The sequence below is a fragment of the Pseudopipra pipra genome, chromosome 1, assembly GCF_036250125.1.
Source record: "Pseudopipra pipra isolate bDixPip1 chromosome 1, bDixPip1.hap1, whole genome shotgun sequence".
Lineage (NCBI taxonomy): Eukaryota > Metazoa > Chordata > Aves > Passeriformes > Pipridae > Pseudopipra > Pseudopipra pipra.
In genome coordinates this window covers 71,477,810-71,499,978 of record NC_087549.1, presented here as the reverse complement: position 1 = coordinate 71,499,978, position 22,169 = coordinate 71,477,810, and the positions used below count along the sequence as shown (strand labels likewise).

Genomic DNA, 22,169 nt, shown 5'->3' with positions numbered 1-22,169 from the left:
AGGAGAAAAAATAATGTAATGTAAAATATATTAATGGTTTATGTATTCTCTATTTTGTACATAACATGAGAAAATTACATATGAGCAAATCTATTGGCCTCTTAAAGGAGGAAGACTCTTATTTTAATTAGTAATTTGGAGCTAGTATAATAAATTATCAACTCGTCTTTTTCAGAATATTCCTATTTCTTGCTAGGTCATCTTTCATAAATCTGACTAGTTCTTACATTTTTGTTGGATTCAGAAGTCACACAATCAAATTAATACTCCTGAATTATATTAATTTGAATTACTTACCACATATTGTTTTGGTGCTTGCATAGTACTGCTCATTTAGGCCTGAAACTGGCCCCTCCAGTTTAAATAATGCCTTTTGTATTGAAGATCAGGAATCTAAAATAGATCTGCAGAGAACTGCATCATTATGCTACCACATACTCCTTCTTATCATTGCCTATTGTTTCACTAGAGAATATTGAACATCCCTTTCTTAAGCCTTGGCTGAGAAGAGCTAAACCCATTCAACAGTGGAATAAACCTTTCAAAACAGACAGGGGCAAGAAAACTGCTCCTCAGAGTTGAGAAACCAGTGCTTCCAGTAACAGATCATAGGCTAAGACGAACCAGACAAAACTGATCTCTTGGAGTTCGTGTTTCAGAAGATCAGACACATTTTGCTGCTACTGACTATCATTGCCTCACTTCTAAGCTGAATTATTTTATTTACATTTTATGCTTAAACTGACCTTGGTTCAGTTAGTAAAAGGAGGAGATAATCTTAAATCAGTGCTTTTCCTGATCTTAGAAAATGCTCCAATTGTTTTTGTGTGTCTTTATGACAGTATACTACTGCAAGTATACATTTCAGCCTCCTTCTTGCTGCAGGGCACAAACTATTGCATATAGAACAACAAGAGGAAAGAAAAATATCTAAACATGTCAAATGCTTTAAAACATTGGGATGGCTTTAGAAAGCTAGTAGATTTTTAAGGAGGTATTCAGTATTTTAAAAAGATTTTTTTTTCATTTTGTCTGAAAGCACTATAAACACCACTATAAACTACTGAATCTGCTTCTAGATTGCTTCCAGGATCATGGCTATTAATTTGAGTTAAAGTGTGGGTTGCTTTATGTTTATTGCTTTTTACATTTTCTTTGTTAGCAACTCACAGACAATGGGAGACTAAACTGAATTTTTTCACCTCTGCCACTGGTAGCCAAGCACCAAAATCAGCATCAAACTGGATGTTTTGTTTGCTTTGTTCCTTGAAAACTTTGTTTCCAGGTTTCAGCTTGAAATCCTTGCAACAAATACATTGGCCAAGGCCATACCACCCTAATAGGTGCTGACACCCCTCATGGAATTCCATAGGTTAAAGATCAACTGTAAGAATTTATTTCTCCCTAGTTCTGTAGTGACAGAGACTAGATTTGACAAGCAGATATCATTCCTTTTGCTGCTATGGGTGAATGAGGTAAAAATTTGATTTAGTGAGGAAAGAAGGATTAGATAGGAAGGGGAAATATAGTTTTTCTAGCATCACTTTCTCCATGAAAGCCATCCGAGAGGGAAATGGTTTTGATAGACAGTTTGCACTGAGTTAATGTTCCTTAATCCTATGAATTCTCTCCACCGTGGGTGAGAATTCCTCTCAAAGGGACTGTGTGAATAACTGGTGGGGAATGCCAAATCCAAACATACTAGCAACACCTGGATATGGGATGGACAGTGCAGCCAGCTAGGAGCTACAGGATTTCTCCACTTGTTTGCAATCATGGGAGATGTGCATGTAGCAGAGAAACAGTCACCAAATCCTCCAAGAAAGTGAGAAAAAAATACCTGCAAGTGTCTCCTGTCAAAAAGAGTACATGTATATAGATTACTAAACATATATATATTTATAAATAATTTATAAATGTATCTTTAATATATAATATATATAAACATCATTTATATATCTACTTCTTTACTTAAAAGTGCCTTCCATAAATGCAGAAATTAAACTGTATATGTTAAAGCAAACCATTGATCAGGGTGTCAGTTAGGAAACCTTATGAAAATGTAACATTTGAAGAGAAAAATATATGATTTTATTATGAGTTCTGTTAATTCTTCATACTGTGCAGGACCCACTGTATGTTTTTCCCATGCTACTGTGTTGTCATTTTCATTTTTCCCATAGGATGAACCCAGCTCTGGGATGGATCCCTGCTCTAAACGCCACCTTTGGAAAACCATCCTGAAGGAAGTTCAGGATGGCTGTGCAGCTGTGCTGACATCTCACAGGTAAAACCCTTACCTCAGCTGCCAGCATATTCTTGTTCTGTCTCCTCACCCACTGTCAACCGAGGATATTCTTTATTTTCTGAAGATATGCTCACCCTCGTGTGACATAGAGAATATGTATTGGATTTTATGGCAATTCCTTCCTGCTTGTGAAAGCTGAGCCTGTGTAAATCCCAAATATTTTCTATATTTGATTTTTAAGGAATAGAATGTGGGTTAAGGGGCTGCAGGCACAGAAAAATGATGCAATTAATTCTTCCTTTTCTATGCTCTTTCTATTCAGTGCTGTGGTGTCTTTTCTTGCTTGGAACATTAGGTTATTTTTTTGCAGCTGCCCACCTTAAAAGTCCTTACAAAGGGAGGTGGGAGTGAAAAAGTTATGATTTTATTAAGTTTCTGTTTTGCATCACTGTATGAAAAGAGCATGCCATGGTATCCTAAAGAGGGATGCGTCAGCTCCTCTCTTGCGCTACTCTCTCTATGCACTCTGGAAATGGCAGGAGTGACCCCATCCTCTTAGACGAGTCCATCTACATTAAATATCTTGTCAGTTCTCTGATATGGTCTGGTTTAACAGAGGAAACATCAATACCGTTTTGTAACATCTGTAGTAAAATGCAATAAATTGATGTTCCCTTTGGGAATACATATAGTATGTATAACTATATATAAAATGTCTTTAAATGAGGGAGAGATCATGAAAACATTTGCAAACAGGACAGAGCTTACAAATCAAAACAGCAATGTAACATTTTGTTCAAATGAGATTTGAAGCATAGATGAATTAATAAAGGAATGCAGGAAAACGTGCCTCAATATTTTATATATTCAAATTTTTTCAGATGTTCTTAAAATGTATCTGTTGTCCCAGTACATTATTGATGCAAAAGTGCTCCAAAAAGATTGTAGTATATTATTTATAGAAGGTGAATTTTGAAAATCACATAGTTGTATTTGATGCCCAAGTGCTTACCAGCTCACTCATTTAGGGAATATGAGTTATGTGTTGTGAATTCACTTGAGTGATTTTCAAGAAAGAGTGTGCTTTGATTTTTCAGTCCAGGTTAGGAATCTGTACTTGCAAACACCAGCTAAACTGAAGAGACTTGTGGTCTCATTACTAATATGCTGTAAAAAAACTAGCAAAATCTATCAAATTGTTACTAACTACACATATAGCTCTACAAATGAATGACTTGAGGAGGATATAAGTACAATGACAGTGTACACACTGTTGTCCCAGGGTGGAAGAAAGAGAAATTATTCTATACTAATACTATTTGCTGAAGGCCATTGGAGATTTATTTGAGATTATTTACTTGTATAAGTACAGAAATTTTTCTTATGAAGTGAACCTTCATGCATATCAGAAAACATATCTGTAAGGTATAGACATGGTTTCCTGTGTAAAAATTAGTTTTTGAGGACTATTTACTTTTCAGAGAGAATTTTTTACTAAAATTTCAGAGACAAAACTTTTGTTTCAGTGGGGGAGGAGTGAGGTTATATCAACAGTCCCTACAGTCCTATTATTATGCCATTTTACCACAGATAGGGAGTGTTATGCCAAGGGGAGCATCAGGAATTAGTCAGTGAATTTCCTGATTTGTTGGAAGATGTGTTAGCAAGCCCTCTCCCCATGTCTCTCAAATATAGCAGTTTGGTAGTTCTCACCACAGCCCTGTGCTATTTTAAGGGAATTGTTTCTGGGGATTACTTAATTGCCAGTGCTTGTTCAGTCAAAGCACTTTGATTTGGACTGGACCATGGCTGAGGCACAAAAGACATCTCTTGCTTAGCAGTCTCAGAAGGGTTGGGTAGGACACATGATGAATTTGAAGTACGTCAACAATCTTTCACTCCTCTTTGGAATGATGAGTATGACCCAGCCTATGCCCTGATGTGCTGCTTTGGAAGAACTGCTCACACAATTCTGTATAATATGTAGAGTGGCAGACCATCTGCCCTTAGATTTACAAGTCAAAGTTATTATCATCCGAAGTAGTCACATCTAGAGGAGGATCCTGTTTTTCTATTCAACTGCATTTCCATGTCCTAAATTCTGTTTGGATAGTAGTGTTTTGGATCTTCTTCTACCCTGTAATCAGACTTAGGGTAACTCTTTTTCAAGGGTATATACTGCGCAAAAGGCAATCTGTGGAAGCTTTCTTCTTCTATCCTCTAGCTTAGAATAACCACAGACAGGCATCACAGGGAATAGCAGCATTCATGGCTCTCGCACTCATGGCATTTCTGAGACTGCTTATCAGGCATTTGTGTACGGTATTGATGCCTTTGCGTTGTTGCCAGAACTGTCTAATTAGTTATGGGCTAAAAACATAAATGGTGGATTAGGGATCTCTTCTAGCTGTCATGTGGTAGTAACTTTTGGTATGTACTGACTAGGGTTACAGCTTTGATTGTTGCCCTTTAAAGTCAAAGGTTTTGTGTAGTCGTTTTTGCAGCTGTCCAGATCCCTTCCACTTTAACTAAAGTTAGATATAAATAATGTTCTCTGTTTTCACTATTATTTATTTAATTTTCTTTTTTCACTTCATTTTGTAGTATGGAAGAATGTGAAGCTCTCTGCACACGGCTTGCTATTATGGTCAATGGAAGTTTCAAGTGTCTTGGTTCTCCCCAGCATATTAAAAACAGGTATTATATGTCAATATCAAACCCTCTACATCTGCATTCAATGTAAGAACTGACTAGACACTTTAGTAGTGCTAAGGTATAAACACTTACGGCTGCTAAGCACATCTTCCTTTTCCTGCCATCACTGAAGTTAAAAAAGAGCCAATTAGGATATCTTAGCAAGCTAAGTTGACATATGGCATTGCTAAAATGCTTTGTAGTCTGCATTGGTAATTGAAAGAGATAGATCTAAAGAGACAGTATCTAAAATGAAGCACTTCTGCACGCAACCTAAGGAATATGTTGTGAGAATTCAACACGGCGATAAAATACAATTTGACTCCTTCTGAGGATTTCTTGTAACAGGAAGAAGCATTTTTAACAGGTCAGCAGCCCATAAGAACGTCTATTGCTTCCTACCAAATTCACTGACAATTGCAGATATTTATGCTATTTTGTGCATCCTTTTCCTGGTGTGCATAAGCCTCTTTTCTCTTTGAACTCTATTCATGAGTTAATTTAATACCTGTTAATGTTTAATTTAGAGGATGGGCTCAAACGAACAGAAAGGAAAGAGGATCAGAAGCTAAGGGGAAAGTTGCTGCAACTTATAGCTAGAACATTTACATTCCATAATAAGTGTAATTGTTAGGACATCCAGACAGTCAGCTGTGTAAGATGATACAGCTCATTTACAAGCAGCAAAGCTACACTGCTTTGTACTAGCTCAGCACTTTGCACTCAAGTGCAGATGCATTTGTCAATGGCAATAAGCTCTACAGAACTATTTTGGAATTGCTGTCTGCCTTGTTTATAGGGTAGATTACTTCTTGTCCCTTGATGGCACTTTTGGCTTTCTGCCCTTCCTTTTGGGTAGAACCATAGGCCCTCGTTTCACAGTTGCATTGGCATGATGGGCCTGATTCACATTTACTTTAATAAGCTCTCTCCTTTCAAGTTTTTTTCATCAAGACAAACTTTCATCTAAAGACATTGCAAACTGGATGGTGAAAAAATGAGGTCTGCATCTGTATTTCTGATGGTTCTGTGTGATCATGGCCTTCTTTTCATGTTTGTATACCTTTTCAGGGAGTAGTTGCCACAATTTCTGGAGGCATGAGAAGTTAATTGCTCTTCAGCAGTTTCTGCTTCTTTTGCATCTAGGTCTTTGCCTTTGCCATCCTATCTCTTCCCAAGTTTCATAGCATAGAGCTGGAGCAGACTAGAGAGTGTGCAGGCATCCTTTATTCCTTTTGTAATATGATAGACAGATGTCTGTAGAGGACAGTGCAGATCTTGGACAGGTGAAACTGCTTTTTGAAGATGTGTGTGCCCCCTAATAACAAAAAATAGTATTAGGCACTTCAGCTGAGTGTACAAAGTTAGCTGGGAAAAATGTGTTTCTCCTTTTTATGTTTCAGATCCTCTGGAGTGAGTACCTGTCTCTGTCTTTTCAGCTTGACCTTGAGAGGGCAAAATAAGATATTTCACAAAGGCTACCTTCCTCTTTATCTTCTCAGTGACTTTTTCATTGTTTTGCCTCTTCTGATGTTTCCTTTAGAGCATCTTTTCATTTGCCTTCTTAAGGAAACAAGACATCATAAGCATACTCATAAGTATGCACCATATTCATATAAATAGGACAGTTATTTCTCAATTTTCTGCACTGCCTTTGTAGATACACCTCTTTCAGATCACAGTTAGCATATCAATGCAGAAGTATCATGCTGGAAGTGCCTTCATATTAATTTTGAAGTTATTGAGACATTCACAGATTTACTGTTCAAGAATCAAGGCAGTATGGGTACCTCTTTTGAATTTTCTAAAGCAAGGTCATAATAAGAATATTTGTCAGTCATATTTGTAGCAACTATTTGTTTAGAATCATTGTAACTTTATTAAAACCACTCCTTCTCTACATTAAGAATTTTTCATACTATCAGCAGATGACTGTTCTTTACTGTATGTCAGTGACATTCATGTGGGGTAATATGTGCACTGAAGACCAATATTGGTGAGACTTTTCACAGAAACTGTGCAGCTCAAGCTGCACTAAGACTTTTCATTTAAGGTAGGACTAAAATCCCTTTAACTCCCAGCTTATTAGTTGATTTGGTCTCCAAATTTTCCACACTTATTTTTCAGGAATCCATTGAATTTTTTAAAACTTTAGAACACTTTATTAGTAAAAAAATAGCTACTAACTTTATCAAAGGATTTATTTAAAATCATGCAATTGTCTGAATTTGCTCTGGCTGCCTAATTAATTTTGTTGGCTGGCAGGAACAAAGCCACTGTAGAGAGCACAGTTTTGAAACCTCATATACACACAAATGTTAAAGATTGCCTTTTTTTGTTCGTTTGTTGGTTGGTTGGTTGGTTGTTTTGTTTTATTTGTTTGGGTTTTTTTTTTTCCCACTCTTATTTTTTATTAAGAACACAGTAAAGATGTTTCCATGTTTTCTTTGGAAAATTTTGACAAGTGCTGGGGAGAAGCCAAAACCTGTTCCTCTACTCCTCTTATTTTGTTGCTTCCAAACTTCCCTTCAACACTTGCCAATATGACCCTTCATCATAAACCCCAGGCTATCACACACTTAACACATAAAAGTAACTGTTATGAGATTAAAAAACATTGTACCTTCTCTGTTATTAATGTTTCAGACTTATTTGGAGACAATTTACAGATATGCTACTGTATACCTTATGGAGGATTTCTGCACCTACATGAGATGGGAAAGGGGTAGAGAAGCAGAATTTTTTTACTTATTACTCCAAAGAAAACCACTGAAATAATTAAGCTTTAAATTATTTTAATATTTTCATTTTCTCACTTTGCAGTCCACTTGTGAACATCCTGAAAAACTTCCAGGATTTTGGAGAATATTGGGTTACTCCTTCCTTCCCATTTTCCTTCCCTCCCTACATTTTAATATCACTACCATTCTCACTGCCATACAGAGCAAAACATTGTTTCTTCTAAAGCGATAGACCATAAGGATTACTAAATCTAATCTCCTATTAGGAAACACCTACCTGAAGAAGACTGCTTTCCTTAACAGCCACCTCCACTCATATATTCTCTAACGTTTTCCTGGTGTTTCAGTGTTTCCTGCAATTAGTACTGTCTAGTATATTTGTCCCATGCACCATCTCACAGTAAAAACCCCATCACTTTTTACATTTTGTTTAAAACAAGTGCGTCATGAAGCAATACAAGTGAAGGAGAGCATAACTGATTTTGTTGCATCTGATTTAATCTACATTACGCATGTCCTAAAAATCTGGGGTTTGGAGGGTGTATTCGTGTGCTATGTATGCAAATGAATTAGGTTAGTACCTATCTTGCCTGCTAAAATCAATATGTATATTACTAAGGTAAATTAAATGGGATCACAGTTGTAGATTATTGTGGGGTTTTCTGTTAGATTTTACAGCTTGCTTTTTTAAATATGTTCTTATATATAAGCAGCTCTTTATATCCTTGATATCTGTCTTCAGTTTGTTTCTACAAATCAAATTGAACAAGTATTTTAAAATCAATTACTAGTGACCTGATCTACTTTTGAAGATTGCAAGAAGGAAAGAAGTCTAAACACCATATGAACACTTAAAGCAAAGAAAACTTTCATACAGCTTTCATTTATGATAGAATGAGTCCTGTATTGTAAGAAATAACAATAGAAGCCTATTTTGATATTACATATGATTATATTAGTACATCTCAAGAATTTTTTTCCTCTTCTAAATGTAGATACATCCACTAAATGACATTCTTTCTTCCCCTCTTGGTGAATTCTGTCTGTCTTAATGGAAATAGTTTTATTTGTTTATTCTTTAGTACCATTCCAACATGTAAAGTGCAGATTATGATCATCTTTTTGATGGATATGTGACGAAGGCTTAATGGGTCTTCTTTAGGGCCCTGCTAAATTTGCTTCTTTGCTCTGGTGGGAAGTTCAAGGATTCAATTCTCTCTCTCTGGCTACACTTTCAGCCCTTGGCAGATGGGAAAGATCATAATCTTGGGCTGAGTACAGCTTTGTCAGATGGCAGTACAAAATTCTGCTATGAAGGGTATGGGTGAACTCCAGGAAGATGGTAATGTGAAACATAAAAGCTTCTTAGGGATACAAAAAGTGACTCTGCCTCTAATGTGTAAGACTTGTCCATATTTTCCAGCCCTTGTTCAAGCCTTTTACAAAATACTCATCCAAAAATATCTTCTTGATACAAATATAGGTGTTTGTCTTTCTGCTCCCAACTGTTGAGCCCTAATTATATTTATGTATGTTTAAATGGATTTAAGGTACCCTCAGATGTTTCTCAGTAAAATAATAAGAATTGGATTCCTTTAGAAAGGTATTTTGTTGTCAGTGGAAAATTTCAAAATAATGTCAAGAAAGGTGGTAGCTACAAGAACAAACTGAGTGGCAATTTCCAAAAAGTTAGCATCTTAGTTCTAGTCATAGTTTGTCTGAGATGGATGTGTGAACAGTTGTGCCCATTAAAGCCTAATTTCAGATGACTCCTGCCAAATGAGTCAATTACTCTAAATTGTGAATGGATTACATTTAAATGCTCTCTCCAGTATTCTCCATTATACTTAATGCTTTTTTAAAAATTCAGAGAAGCATTTTCATGTTAGATACAGCTGGCTAATTCTCTGGGAACAACATTTTGAATACTATACTTCATTCTAGGGCCATCTGGACAGACTTCTCATATTTGAAAAACCCATACCAATTTGTCAGGTGCTGGACACACATCAAATCTTTGCTCAAATTTTATCAGCAAGCCATCTGATTAAATTAGACAACAATTAATCCATTTGTTATAGCTGGGTTAGAATGGAAAATATGTTGGCAGACTATTTACATTTTATCTTTTTTTTTAAAAGGTTGATTGAGAATATTTTTTTGCTTTCCTCAAACTCACACATGTAGATTTCTTAAATGGAAAAGAGAGGATTAAATTTAAAGATCTCGTCAGTGTTTCAGCCTTCAGTGGGCACAGTGTTATCATATTAACTGCTATACTAGCAGCAAGTTTCTTACATGCTATAAAATATAGACATTAATGTAATGTTTATTATTCTTAACTAGAAAACACATTCCTTTTGTACATGAAAAATCTATTAAGGCAGTGGATCTGTAATCATGCAGTATAGCTATTAGTTTATCTTTAGAGGAAAGTTTGAAGAAAAGAGTTCTTAAAGTTTTGAAAACACACAGATTGAGAGTTAAAAAATAAGTAATATCTTTTCACTCTCATAAAACTTAGTGCAACGTTAATTCAGCCCCACTGCACATGTGCATTACAATGCATTTTTTTGTCATTGTAGACTATTTTTTTCCACAGGATGCTGCATTGTATCTCTGTACTTTTTCATTTAAAGGGTTAGAGTAGTCCATCTGAGCAGTGTATGATTAAATATTTTCCATTTCTTCAACATTGCATTCAAAGAGCCTGCTAAATTCTGTTAGTGTTTCAGAAAGCACTATGAATTCCTCCTGCCCACTGGAGCCCTAGGTCTCAAGATGGGCCTCTAACAAGACAGGAAACAGCCATGAAAAATGTGGTCTAAGTGAGTTATCACAGACCACACAGGTGTGTGGGGATCAAAGAATAGAAATCAGTTCCCCAGGATACCAGAACTAGGAAGCTCTTTCCTTTTTCTTTCCTTTTCTCATCAATCTGCTATCTTATTTGCAACATTTTCTAGGTGTTACAGTAAATAAAGCCACTTGTCTCAGTGGGTACATCCACTATAGCTTGTAAGGCATTCATGATAGGGAATTCATGATTAGGTGTTATGTGATCATGTATTTAAAGTTTATTACATAAGGTAAATATGTGGTTTAAATTTTAATTTCACAGCTTGTCTCCATGGTAACACTTTTTAACTTGAGAATTTGACCTTGACGTGTTGATAAGGTCCTTTTAATAGAGTTTTAGTGTGTAATATCCTGATTGTTATGTTATTAAAAAGCAGTACACCCAAACCCAGTGGTAGCAACCCATTAATAATGTTACTTACTCCTTTTTTTCACTGTTGAGCCACAGAAGGTGCTTTGAAGAAATATTTTGGGCTCTTTGTAGGCTTTATAAGCACCATCAGCTTTGCACAGAACCAGAGTGTTGCTGCTCCTCTTTCTCTGGGAATATAATATGTAAATAATGCAAGAGTAACAAATCCCTGGTACTTGCTTATATTTGCAGATATACATATATATATATATGTATATTTTTATGCATATATAAAAACTCATATGCAGAGAGATTTTGTGTGTGCATGTATAAACAATTAACATGATTTTTTGAGGGTTTTGCCACATATTTGGAAATCATAGCTAAGAACTTCGAAGCTTACATTCAGAGAGCAAAGTTGTATCCTGCACTGCTCATAACCTGGGGCAGTCACTGTTATGGCCATGATATTATTGAATACAGAAATTACCTTTAGATGGTTTGATATGAAAGCCCGGAGTGTATGTGAAGAATAAATAGTGCATGTATAATATACCAGAACAAGTTTACTCATTGTTTTAATAATTGTTTTCATGTTCCTATCGTTATCCTGGAAAAATAATGATCACTTAAAAAATGATGAAACAAAATCTATGGCTAGTAGGTAGAAGAGAGATTTTATAATTTATTTATGTCTGTTTGTTTGTTGCAAATAATCAAGTTTGTCTCTTCAGCAATGCTGAGATTCTGAATAATTGTAGAAGGAAATCATATTTTGCATGTGACAGTGTATTTGCATTTGATTTTAGCTTTTTTTAAAAAAAAACATGAGTATTTAAAAATTAATAACTTTTTTCATTCCTATGTATTGCCTTTATCTGCTACTTAATAGATGAAATAATTAAATAGATTGTGTGATATAAGATTGTCTTAAATTGTGATGTGTTCATTTTGATAATTTCATTTCAATTTTTGTTTATTTTTCAGTGTTTTTCAAAGTGTTTTGTTTTCAATGTTGTTCAAGCTTAGTTCTGTTTGTAAACTGTGCTTGTGTCTAAGGCTGTAAGAGGAATAACCTGGATCTGGATCCTGTGCTTCAGCAATCATACTGGCATAACCAAGTTATCTTGCCTAGATGGGGCCTATTCCAACCTAAACAATATAATGATTCTGTTCTCTTAGGGAAAGTAGAACTATATCTGTCTGCAAATGAATGCAAAACAAAGCAGAGGGACAAACAGCACAGTAGCAAATTATTCCCTCTTTGGGAATTTATGGCATATATTCTAAAAGATGCAGTTTCTTGCAGACATTAAGTGCCAGTGTTCTCTTTACTACTTTTTTGTTATCCAATAACGTAATTTTGAAGTAATCTTTTGATCAAACTAGTACATACACAAAGTATGCACATTATATTTCCACCAGTAAACTTTCTGGGAGCTGTAATTTTTGGATGTATATATATAGCACAACATTCTCCAGGAAATATACTCTTTGATTAGTGGGAAAAAAGCATATGGGTGATTAGATGCTTTTCTTATTCATCATAGTTTAGGATATAGGGCCATGTTCTTGATTTCCTGAGGTTGCGTTCAGCAATTTTGACTGGGGGAAAGAAGAGTTGGTAAATTGGATTTGGGAAGAGTGGGATTTGATGAGCTGGTCATTCTGGACCTGCTGTAAGTTAAAACAGTGGTTTCTAGGTTTGGTTTTGTTAATTTGTAGACAAGCTAACTCCTAGGGCTTTTAAATGAAACCACAGATTTTTTTTTTATTTTTTTTTCCAAATAGAAGTCCACTGATAATGTACTTTCTTTTTTATCCTTCATAAAAAAAGGATTTCATGGGTCAAGCTTCAAAAAAACATTGTGTTAGCCCCCCTAGGGACCCTTGTGCGACCAGCCCAGTTTAGGCTTATCTGTATGCCTAAAAGGCTTTGTGTTTCAGCAACATCTCTTCTTGTCCCCATTCAAGCCTCTGAACCAGGATCTCCCAGAAATGGGCAGAAGGGAATATTGAAAATTTGCTCTGCCCCAAGTGGCAGCTCTCCTTGATATTTATGAGAATTTTCAGACTTTGGGCGACTAAATCTATTTCCATTCCCTTTGCAAGGCCAGAAAGAGCACCAGGGAAGCATCTAGGAGTCTTCCTCATCAGTATAGATCTGGCTACACTTTATTCCATGACGGTGGCTTGTGTAGACACATATCTGACGTAAATTTACATAATCTATTTTTGTACTGCTGGCAGTATGGCTGTGGAACTTTATCACAGGCTGCAAAACCCTTCTGAGAACTGAGGAACCTTTTGGGTGACCTGCACAGGCTGACCTCCTCTTTGTGATATTTATATCAAAACAACACTAAGGTCAGATCAAAGACCTATCTAGCACACTATTCTCTCTCTGACAGCAGCCAGGAGGAAAAAGTACAAGAACAAGATAAGCACATGCAGTTACTTTTCCACATTGCTCAATCACCTTCAGCAATTTCTTTCTTAGAGGCTTCCTAAGCTAGAGGTGCTTTTAGTGCATCCCTATCATGAATTTCTCTAGTCTCCTATTCAACTCATGTCAAGTTCTGGCATCCAGCACATCCCATGTTGATGAGTGTGCAGTTTCCCTAGGTACTGTAAGGAAAATTACTTCATCTTACTGATTTGGCATTGTGTTTCCTATAATTTAATTTGATGTTCCCTGCTCTTGCATGAGAAACATAGGAGAGTGAAGAATTCTTTCTTAGTTACACTGCTTAGTCATGATTCTGAGCTTGTTAAAAACACCTTTCAACCACCCGTCATCTTTCTTTGATGCTGAAAAGTTTTAGCCTATTTACTAATTCCTGGTATGGAAATTGTTCCATTCCTTGTTGCCATTTTATGTTCCTTTAGTTCCCTTGTTATCTGAGTGGCTCAGGTATCTTGAGGACCTATGTAAATTAAAAGTGTATTTTTGTAGTCCATGCTAAGCTCATACTTCTGCAGCTGATGCTTCTGCAGCTGATGCTATTGTTAAATACTTATGTTAAATAGTTTACAACAAATTTGGGAATTTAGATTTTAGTTTCAGTCTCATGGTGGCCTTTCAGCAGGTAAAACTGGTACTCAATAAGTAATACTCCCAGACCCACTAATAAGGGGAAAGTCAAGCATGAACAACTGGTTTGACTGAGGAAAAAGAGGAAGGATTGAGAGAGGAAAAATATTTTATTTTGTGAGAATATGTGTTTTTGTGTGTGTGTTTGTACACAAATGCAGGTGTTTTTAAAGTAACGTGGGAGTGGAAAATATCTTTGTCTAATAGCTTTGAAAAGACGATGATTATTTTGCAGCAGATGACTACTGAATGAGTGTCCTGGCTCAACTCATGCCATTTTAATGATAATGTTTTCCTCCTTAGTCTTGAACTATCAGATGCTAAAAGTTTGACCCTAACAGTGCTAATCAAACCAGATTGTGCTTTTCTCTGTAATTCCACTTCGGGTTTCTGAACTAATTATATTGTCTGAATATAATAAAACAGAGCAAAAAAAAAAATGGTCAACTCAATTTCCATTGCCTCAGTGTGCTACCAAAAGCAGCTTGCTGATTATAGCAGGGGGAAATGTTTACTGCTGATCAACTTAGTTTATATGGGGAGCTCTTGTATTAAAATGAGTTATAAAATCTAGATATAGAAGCATCATAATTTGACGAGCCAAAAGAGGAAAATCCTTTAAAGCTTTTTATCATCGCCATGCTGGTGTTTATGTCATTCACAATTTAGAACTAAACCAAAGTTCCACAGACTTCTCTGTCTTTGTTAATCAGAATTTTGATTCATTTTCTTTGGAAACTTCATTGCATACAGCAATTTCATTTTATGAGACTGTTGAATATGTCCATAAGCCAGCATTTTTCAAACTATAATTCAATGGTGGCTGTATAGAAACGCCAGAAAACTGATTAGAATCAATGATCTCTTGTAAAATGTTGCCTCAGGTTAGCTGTCAACTAAATTGAATACCCTTGTCAACTATATCAATCTTTGTAACAACTTTTTTTATCGTCACATGTATTTTTTCAGGGATGATGTTATGCATTTAAAACATGTAATTAAAGATCTATTTATGTCTTAGTAAATCATTGCAAAGCAAATCTACCAGACACTGCTTTGGATTCCACCTTATTCTGGATCTCTTTGATGTAACAACACTGTTCATCTGTCAGGCTACACTGTCCAGTAGATATTTTGTACCCTGTAGCTTCGACCCAATACAATTTGATTCGTGTAGCATCCTTCAGGAACCAACAGACAGGACACTGTCAGGAATGCTCCTTCTTAATCAATTTCAAGCAGTTCAGTGGTTGCATTTGACTGCAATAAAAAATAAACAAAAAACCCCAACCAAAGGTTAAAAAACCCTACACTAATTTATTTGTAATGGGGCTTTTCATACAGTGCAAGTTTTTATGCAGAAACTGCCATTGTCGTACCTGAAGTGTAGCAACTACTGTTTTATTCTACACAAAAAATTAGGATTGATGCCTGAAATTTTTGGAAAAGATATTTTGAACTCATGTGAAATTCTTAATAGAATAAAATCTGCAGTATAGTCTTTTTCATCGTGGAAACTTGCAGTGCTCTGAAATAAATGAAGACTTTATTGCTTTATAAGAACAGAGGTTCTGATCCGACACGATAAAAGTTAAAGCACTTACACTGCTATATATTTTTTATAGCTGAGGAACATGTAGCGTTTTGTGTGAAATATTTTGCTGGGAGCCACTCAGGCACTGGTTAAACTGGACATATATAGCAGAATAGTTCTATCTTTTATTACCTTTTGATCGATAATCTGTAGCTTTTTCTTTTTATATATAGGAATAGGGCACAATCATATAGCGTGCTGTGATACATCCTTCTGCTTTGATCATGTGAAAATGTGCCTCACACAGGTCAGACCCAATTAACCCAGCTGCTGCCCTGAATCACAAGTTGTACACAGAAAAGACATGGGAGAGGAGGGTTTTGGCACAAGGGATTCTTACAGAGGGTACTCACTGGAAACCAAACAACTGGAGTAAAGGATTTGGCAATGAGTAATCGCAAAGCTGGAGAATGAAAAAAAGGAAGTCATCCTGGAGTGACAGATGTGGGAGTGTTGAGAAAGAGAAGTTTATTTCCTAAAATATTCTGAGAGATTGCATGGCCATAAAACCAAAGAAAATTGTTAACTTTTCCACCTTCCTAAATATCCCTATACTAGCCTTTGCCTATCTGTAAAACATAGTTGCAGTCACATTGATGAAATCTGAATTTGAATGTGCAGTTTTGTTAACAGATATGAAAAATAGAACTACATACCCATTTTTCTCATTAGAAAAGTTTTTTTGTTTGTTTTCTTCTGTATATGTGATTGGTAATCATAACTTTTTGCTGACGACTCAAAGCGGTATAGCAATTAAAACATAGTTAATATAAATTCAGGTGTATTGGACAGTGAAATATCTCGTAGTAACTAAAATGTAGGCATAACACTTTTTTTGTTTCACTTATTAATTTAACAATTTTTCATTGAAATTCTACTATTCAATAGTGTAATGCTAAAATCACTATAATGCAGTAGGCATACATGATGTCATTTAACATAATCATAGGAAAATCAATAAAACTAAATGTTCTTCCTGTCCTCACAGTGTAGACAAATGAACTTATGTTTTTTGTCTCATTCTCAGGTTTGGAGATGGTTATTCAGTCAAGGTTTGGCTTAGCAAAGAAACAAGCTATCGAAGAATTATTTTGGACTGCCTACAACTGCACTTTCCTGGAACACAGTTTAAGGTACAGCTAAAACTCCCTGTTGCAGTATATGGCAGGATTAAGTTTGGGCTGGTAAGAACAGTATATCCATGTTTGAATATTTACATGATTGGTTATATTGATCATCTTGGGTAAAGTACATATGAATATCCCTTTTATTTTTCTTTTAAGCATTTCACAAAAATCTGAGTTGTGATACTGGTTAAATTAACTCCAAACAGGCATTTAGGCAATGTAAAAAAAAAGGCCCTTTCTCTGAGTGAAAATTTCCTTTTGCTTTTATTATTGATGAAGTTGAACTCACATTTGTGTTCTCCTGAAGTAGGATTACAGTGTAGTTACCAAGAGTATTTGCTTTGATTGCTTTCTGAAATGGTCCAGAAATGATAAGTCTCAGCCTTTATTGAGATTCTTTGACTTAATACAAAGCCTTACAGAAGATCTGTAGCAACTACATTTCAAGAAAAACTCTGAAAGGCCATTAATTCTTATTTTTTATTTTAAACTTTAACTGTGTTTAGGACAAGAATCATGGAAAACAACAACTATCTTAGATACGAACGTGTTTGTGTATATGTTTATAAATCTGTACTGTGCTCAGCCAGCTCTGTGCTCAGCCTTTTCCCAGACTGCATTGTAACAGCAGTAGTCTGTTGGATGAAAAACCTGTAGCTTAAAATTGTCCTAAATTTTTATATATTTTATGAGATTAACAAAGTGCCATCTCAGAACACGCACAAAATTTGTGCTTTGAGTATGAGCAGTTCTTTGTGCTACCAATGCATATGTTCTTTTTTAAAAGATCATATTTTCTCTGTTAATCTGCAATAAGAGCCCATTGTAGCTAGACCAATTATAAGCAATGATGTGCATTCACTTTTATCTGTTTTTATAATTTTTACTTGTTTTCAGGGACAACATCTCAATCTGCTTGAGTACCACGTACCACGAAGTCAGGGATGTTTAGCAGAGCTCTTCAGAGTCCTAGAGAATCACAAAGTTTTTCTCCAAATCAAACACTATTCCATTAGCCAAACCACATTAGAGCAGGTATTTTATTATTTTTATTTCTTTTCTTCCCATGCCCCCCTCCCCGCCTCCCTTTTTTTTTTTGTTCTAAACATGCTGCATACAGCAGTTATTGATGTAGTAAAATAATCTGTTATTTGCTAGGATACCCAAATATATGCAATAAGCCAGCAGTTCCAAGCCATCTCAGGTCACACAGTAATTTCTGCTTTTATATTTCTTTTGCACTGGAGGTGATCACAGTAATAGCATCACAGTAAATCACATGTAGTGTGCACAAACATAATCTGTGCTTAGATACATTTAGATGTGTGGCATGAGAAAGCGGGACTGTGAACTGCCACCTCCACAATCCAAGAGTTGGGATCTTACCAGTGTCCTCGAAAAGGCTGAACCAATCTCTGTAAATCGTGGTATACCTTAAATTTTCAGTACATTTTCCTTTGAGGCTTTTAAGTGCACAAGCAGACAGAAGAGATTCCACACTAAAAACAGTGAAACCCCATTTTGATAAAGAGAACAACACATTGATGGCAAGGATGGGTTTTCTGGGTGATCCTGGTGTGTTACAGCATCTTCACATACAACTTCTTGGTATGCATACTACATGAGAGTCACATATAGTCAAAATACTGGTTTTCTAGGATAGGTGGTGTGAACTTGTTCCTTTTTCCCATGCACAAACCATTATTGAAGTACTTTATTGAAGAACTTATCTGTACTGATCTACTAACTGCTTGTAAATTATCTATTCACTGAATGGACGCATATACTGGCAATTACAGCCTGTTGATTGTTCAGGCATTGTTCACTCAAGCTTACTTCCTCCATTATTCATGATGATGCATCACCTCAGTCACCCACCCTTGCTTTCTCTCCCGGACTAACTGAGTATCAGTTTTAAACAGGAAAATAGTCCTCCCCTGTAACAAACATGCACCCTGAGTGTGTTTGCATATGAATAGGATCATTTGAATAAAAAATAGCCCTTTCCCTCTACATTCCTTGCTGTCAAATAATTGTGTGAATAAAAAGGAAACAAGCCTTTCTATAGTAAGATCTGTTTAAAAAAAAAAACCAACCACTACTCAAGGAGACACATTAGTTGTTCAATCATCACTGCAATTTTCAGAAGTGTGTTTTCACCTTGAAATATTTGGACCCTTATCTGTGATGGTTATTGACAGAAACAACCGATTTGGCTTCTTTAGCTATGTCATTTCAAAGGCAATTAAAACCATTGTTTCACACTAACTTGTGCAGGAATAAAAAATAATTTTCATATCTCAATAACACATTTTACCACTATTTTTATAATTAACAATCCTTGTCTTAGCTGGAGAGGTGAAGAGGGATTATTTCTAATTTACAAAACATATCTCTAGATGGGTTCCCTCAACATAAGCAATTAATTAATAAGCAAAAGCTTAGGAAAGCAACTGAAAAATATCATCACCTATGTCCCCAAAGATTAAATTCGAGTACTATTATTTTGAAAATCCTACTTTTTCTCATGTCTTACAGGTATTCATTAATTTTGCTACACAGCAGCAAGGAGTCTCACATTCTTCACCAGGATCTCCTGTTGAGCATCATGACCACCTTGCACTCTAGGCTCAGAACAGGATAAAGCTTCAGCAGCACATATATGTGTGTGTATGTTTGCGTGTACATATACACACAAGTTACATGCAATAATTTTTCAGCTGTGAACAATTTGTGTATGAGAAACAAATAATAGAAGCAGAGGTGAATTTGCATTTGAAGGCCAGAAGGAACGGTACCAGTTCTTGGTTAAACAAGAAACTGGTTATATGCAGACCAAAAATCTGCCAAAAGGTAAAAATTAACTGGAATTTTTAAATATAAATGGCCTAATTAATGCAGAGGAAAAAAATGATCTGAAATGTCAGTGCATAGTAGATTTTTTTTTGTGGTGATTGCATTGATTTGGGTACAGTACTCTCTCGCATGCACATTTAATATCTAATTTTTACATGACAAGTCAAGAAAAAACCATTGAATGATAGCAGTAGCTAGACTGTCACCCAATATTTGTATTTAATAACACAAATCGAGAGCCTTTTGGCTTCCCTATTAATTCAGCTCTGTGTTGTGACAAGCTAAATTAGCCTTTTTATTGTATAAAGGATGCACTGTATTCCATAAGGCTTTATGTTAAAGAGGTTATTAATGTACTAGTCTGCCTCCCAGTTATCTTAAGTATATTTAACAAGTTTCTATAGATCATATTTGACAATGAGTTTTCCCTTATGCCTGTGGGTTGCTGCTGGAAGTATTCTCAAATATATTTTAATGACCTATTTTGTTTTTCTCATATTTTTTTTTCAAAAAAAAAATGTAAAAAAGAGAAGAATGTTTAATGGGAATGTTAAAGGAAATAAGATAAACATTCAGACATTGATCAATAAACTTCTCAATAAATATATTATGATGCTGGATACTTCAGACAAGGGCACAACCTTCAACCTATACTTGTGTAAAAGAAGTGAACACTTAATGCATAATAACTCCTTGCATGTTGTGCTATAAGAAAAAAAAATATAAAATTTTTTTTGTAGTAAATGGCTGCCTCATCCAAAACAAGCCTTTAAGTCTCCTGTGAAGTTAGCTGATGCCACTTTTATTGGACTACACTGTCAAAGAGTTGAAATTGAAGAACCAGTGACTTAGAAGTTAATTGCTACAATACGATTTTCGGTGGGCAGGGGAGAAGAAAGTGTACTTGGAGATGGAAGAATTTGATTTTAAATGGCCAGTTTTGCAGTGCTGCTGCTATAATTCCCTGCTGTACAATGATGAAATATTAAAAAACACATATTTGTGTTTTAGGCTTTGCAAGCTCACTCAGATGACTGTTTATTGAGGCTTGATTTGTTGCTGTGGTTTTGGCCCATTATGCTTTTTAAAGTCAGAAATTCATTTTGCCTATTTCTATAAAGATGAAATTAAATCCTTGAAAAATAAATTAAAACCTGAAGATTTACAGGTTTTGTCTGCATGTACATATGGGTCAGAGTTAGTGAGCATATGAAACTGCTTTATCATTAGAATGGCTTGGTATACACAGTCTGCTGCATAACATCAGAACTCTGCCAGGCTTCTCAAGATCCAAAGCACCTAAGAACCATTAAGCCCCAACAGCCACCATCCTGGTAGAAATACCAGCACAATGAGATGACCATGTTTGATGTGGAAACAGTTATCTTTAATTTCTGCATGAGGCTGGGAGTGGAAAGTTTCTAAGGTCCCCTCTTAGAACAAAAAAAGGGCCAACATTACAAAGCAGAGAAGAAGAGAAGGTGTAAGAGAAGTAGTGGAGGTGAAAGAAAAAAGAAAGCACATGCAGGAAACTTGGGCAGAAACAGGAGTACATCAGCATAGAAGTATCCTGCTTAATGTCAGAATCTCAGGGCGGGAGAAACTGTGTATACAAGGAACAGCCAAGGATCTCTGATTCCTAGTCTGAAACCACTCCACAGGAGAATATTTCTGCAGCTCTTGCTTAGTTGGGAAAAAAAAAAAAAGGGGGAAGGCATGGCAAGAACATGTGCATATGGATTTGGGCTTTTTTTCTTTTATTTTTGTTGATATGTCTAGGTCTGTAGATTGATGATATTATGATTGATTGTCTTTGGTTTTTGATTGGTTTTTATAAATTAATATGTCAACCATCACAAGTCCTTAAAAAATACTGAAATATACACAAGAAGTTTGGGGTTTTGGGAAAGGAGATGGTGCCAGTTCTTGGTATGTAAGGCAGCTGAGCCAAAAGGTCTCATCTGTGTGAAATTCTGAAGAGTGCCTATTCCTGCTGAGAAAGTGTACCAGGGAGTTGAATTAATAAAACAGTCCTGCAGTTTGCTTAGACCAAGGGAAGCATAAAAGCATACAAGACTCATGGTGGTGAGGCTGAAAAATGGTAGCCTAGCTGAATGCTCAGATAGGGGAGCTTTTTTAAGACTTGACTGTGTAACACTAATTAAATGTCATTTTTTTCTGATTAAAATATGAAAGATTATATTAGTTTAATAGATTAATACAGTAAATAAGGTTTTCTTCAGAGTGATGGTTGAGTAGATTCAGTTAACAGTGTTTTTCTTTTTTTAAATTACTTCATATGCATCTCAGGAGACCCAATTTCATTCAAGCAAGTAGCAAACAATGTTTGTCTACCAATCCTTAATGAGTGAAGAAGGTCAAAATCTAATTGAGTGCCAGTGTACTAGGTTCTGTCTCAGAGGATATTTTCCCTTTCCTTGACTTGCAACATTCCTGTAAGTATGCAAATTTCAACAAAAGTATTTTGAAGATTTCTTTTATTTATTTATCAAAATAAATTACTAAACTTAGGAGTCTGGATGGGAATGATCATTTATATGTTAATGATGCAAGAATCCTTGAATTCATAAGTCACACAAATAT

General features: G+C 35.6%; 1 protein-coding gene across 1 annotated transcript in view; it reads left to right on the top strand.

The window, feature by feature from the left end:
- Nucleotides 1-20,730, top strand: part of ABCA13 (ATP binding cassette subfamily A member 13) — a 171,420-nt gene extending 150,690 nt beyond the window's left edge. Inside the window, exons 51-55 of the mRNA XM_064660769.1 lie at nt 2,184-2,287; nt 4,853-4,945; nt 16,610-16,715; nt 17,607-17,744; nt 19,248-20,730. Coding sequence (XP_064516839.1) covers nt 2,184-2,287; nt 4,853-4,945; nt 16,610-16,715; nt 17,607-17,744; nt 19,248-19,337 — 531 coding nt within the window. The 3' untranslated portion in view covers nt 19,338-20,730. The remainder of the gene's footprint in view (nt 1-2,183; nt 2,288-4,852; nt 4,946-16,609; nt 16,716-17,606; nt 17,745-19,247) is intronic.
- Nucleotides 20,731-22,169: the final 1,439 nt, after the last annotated feature.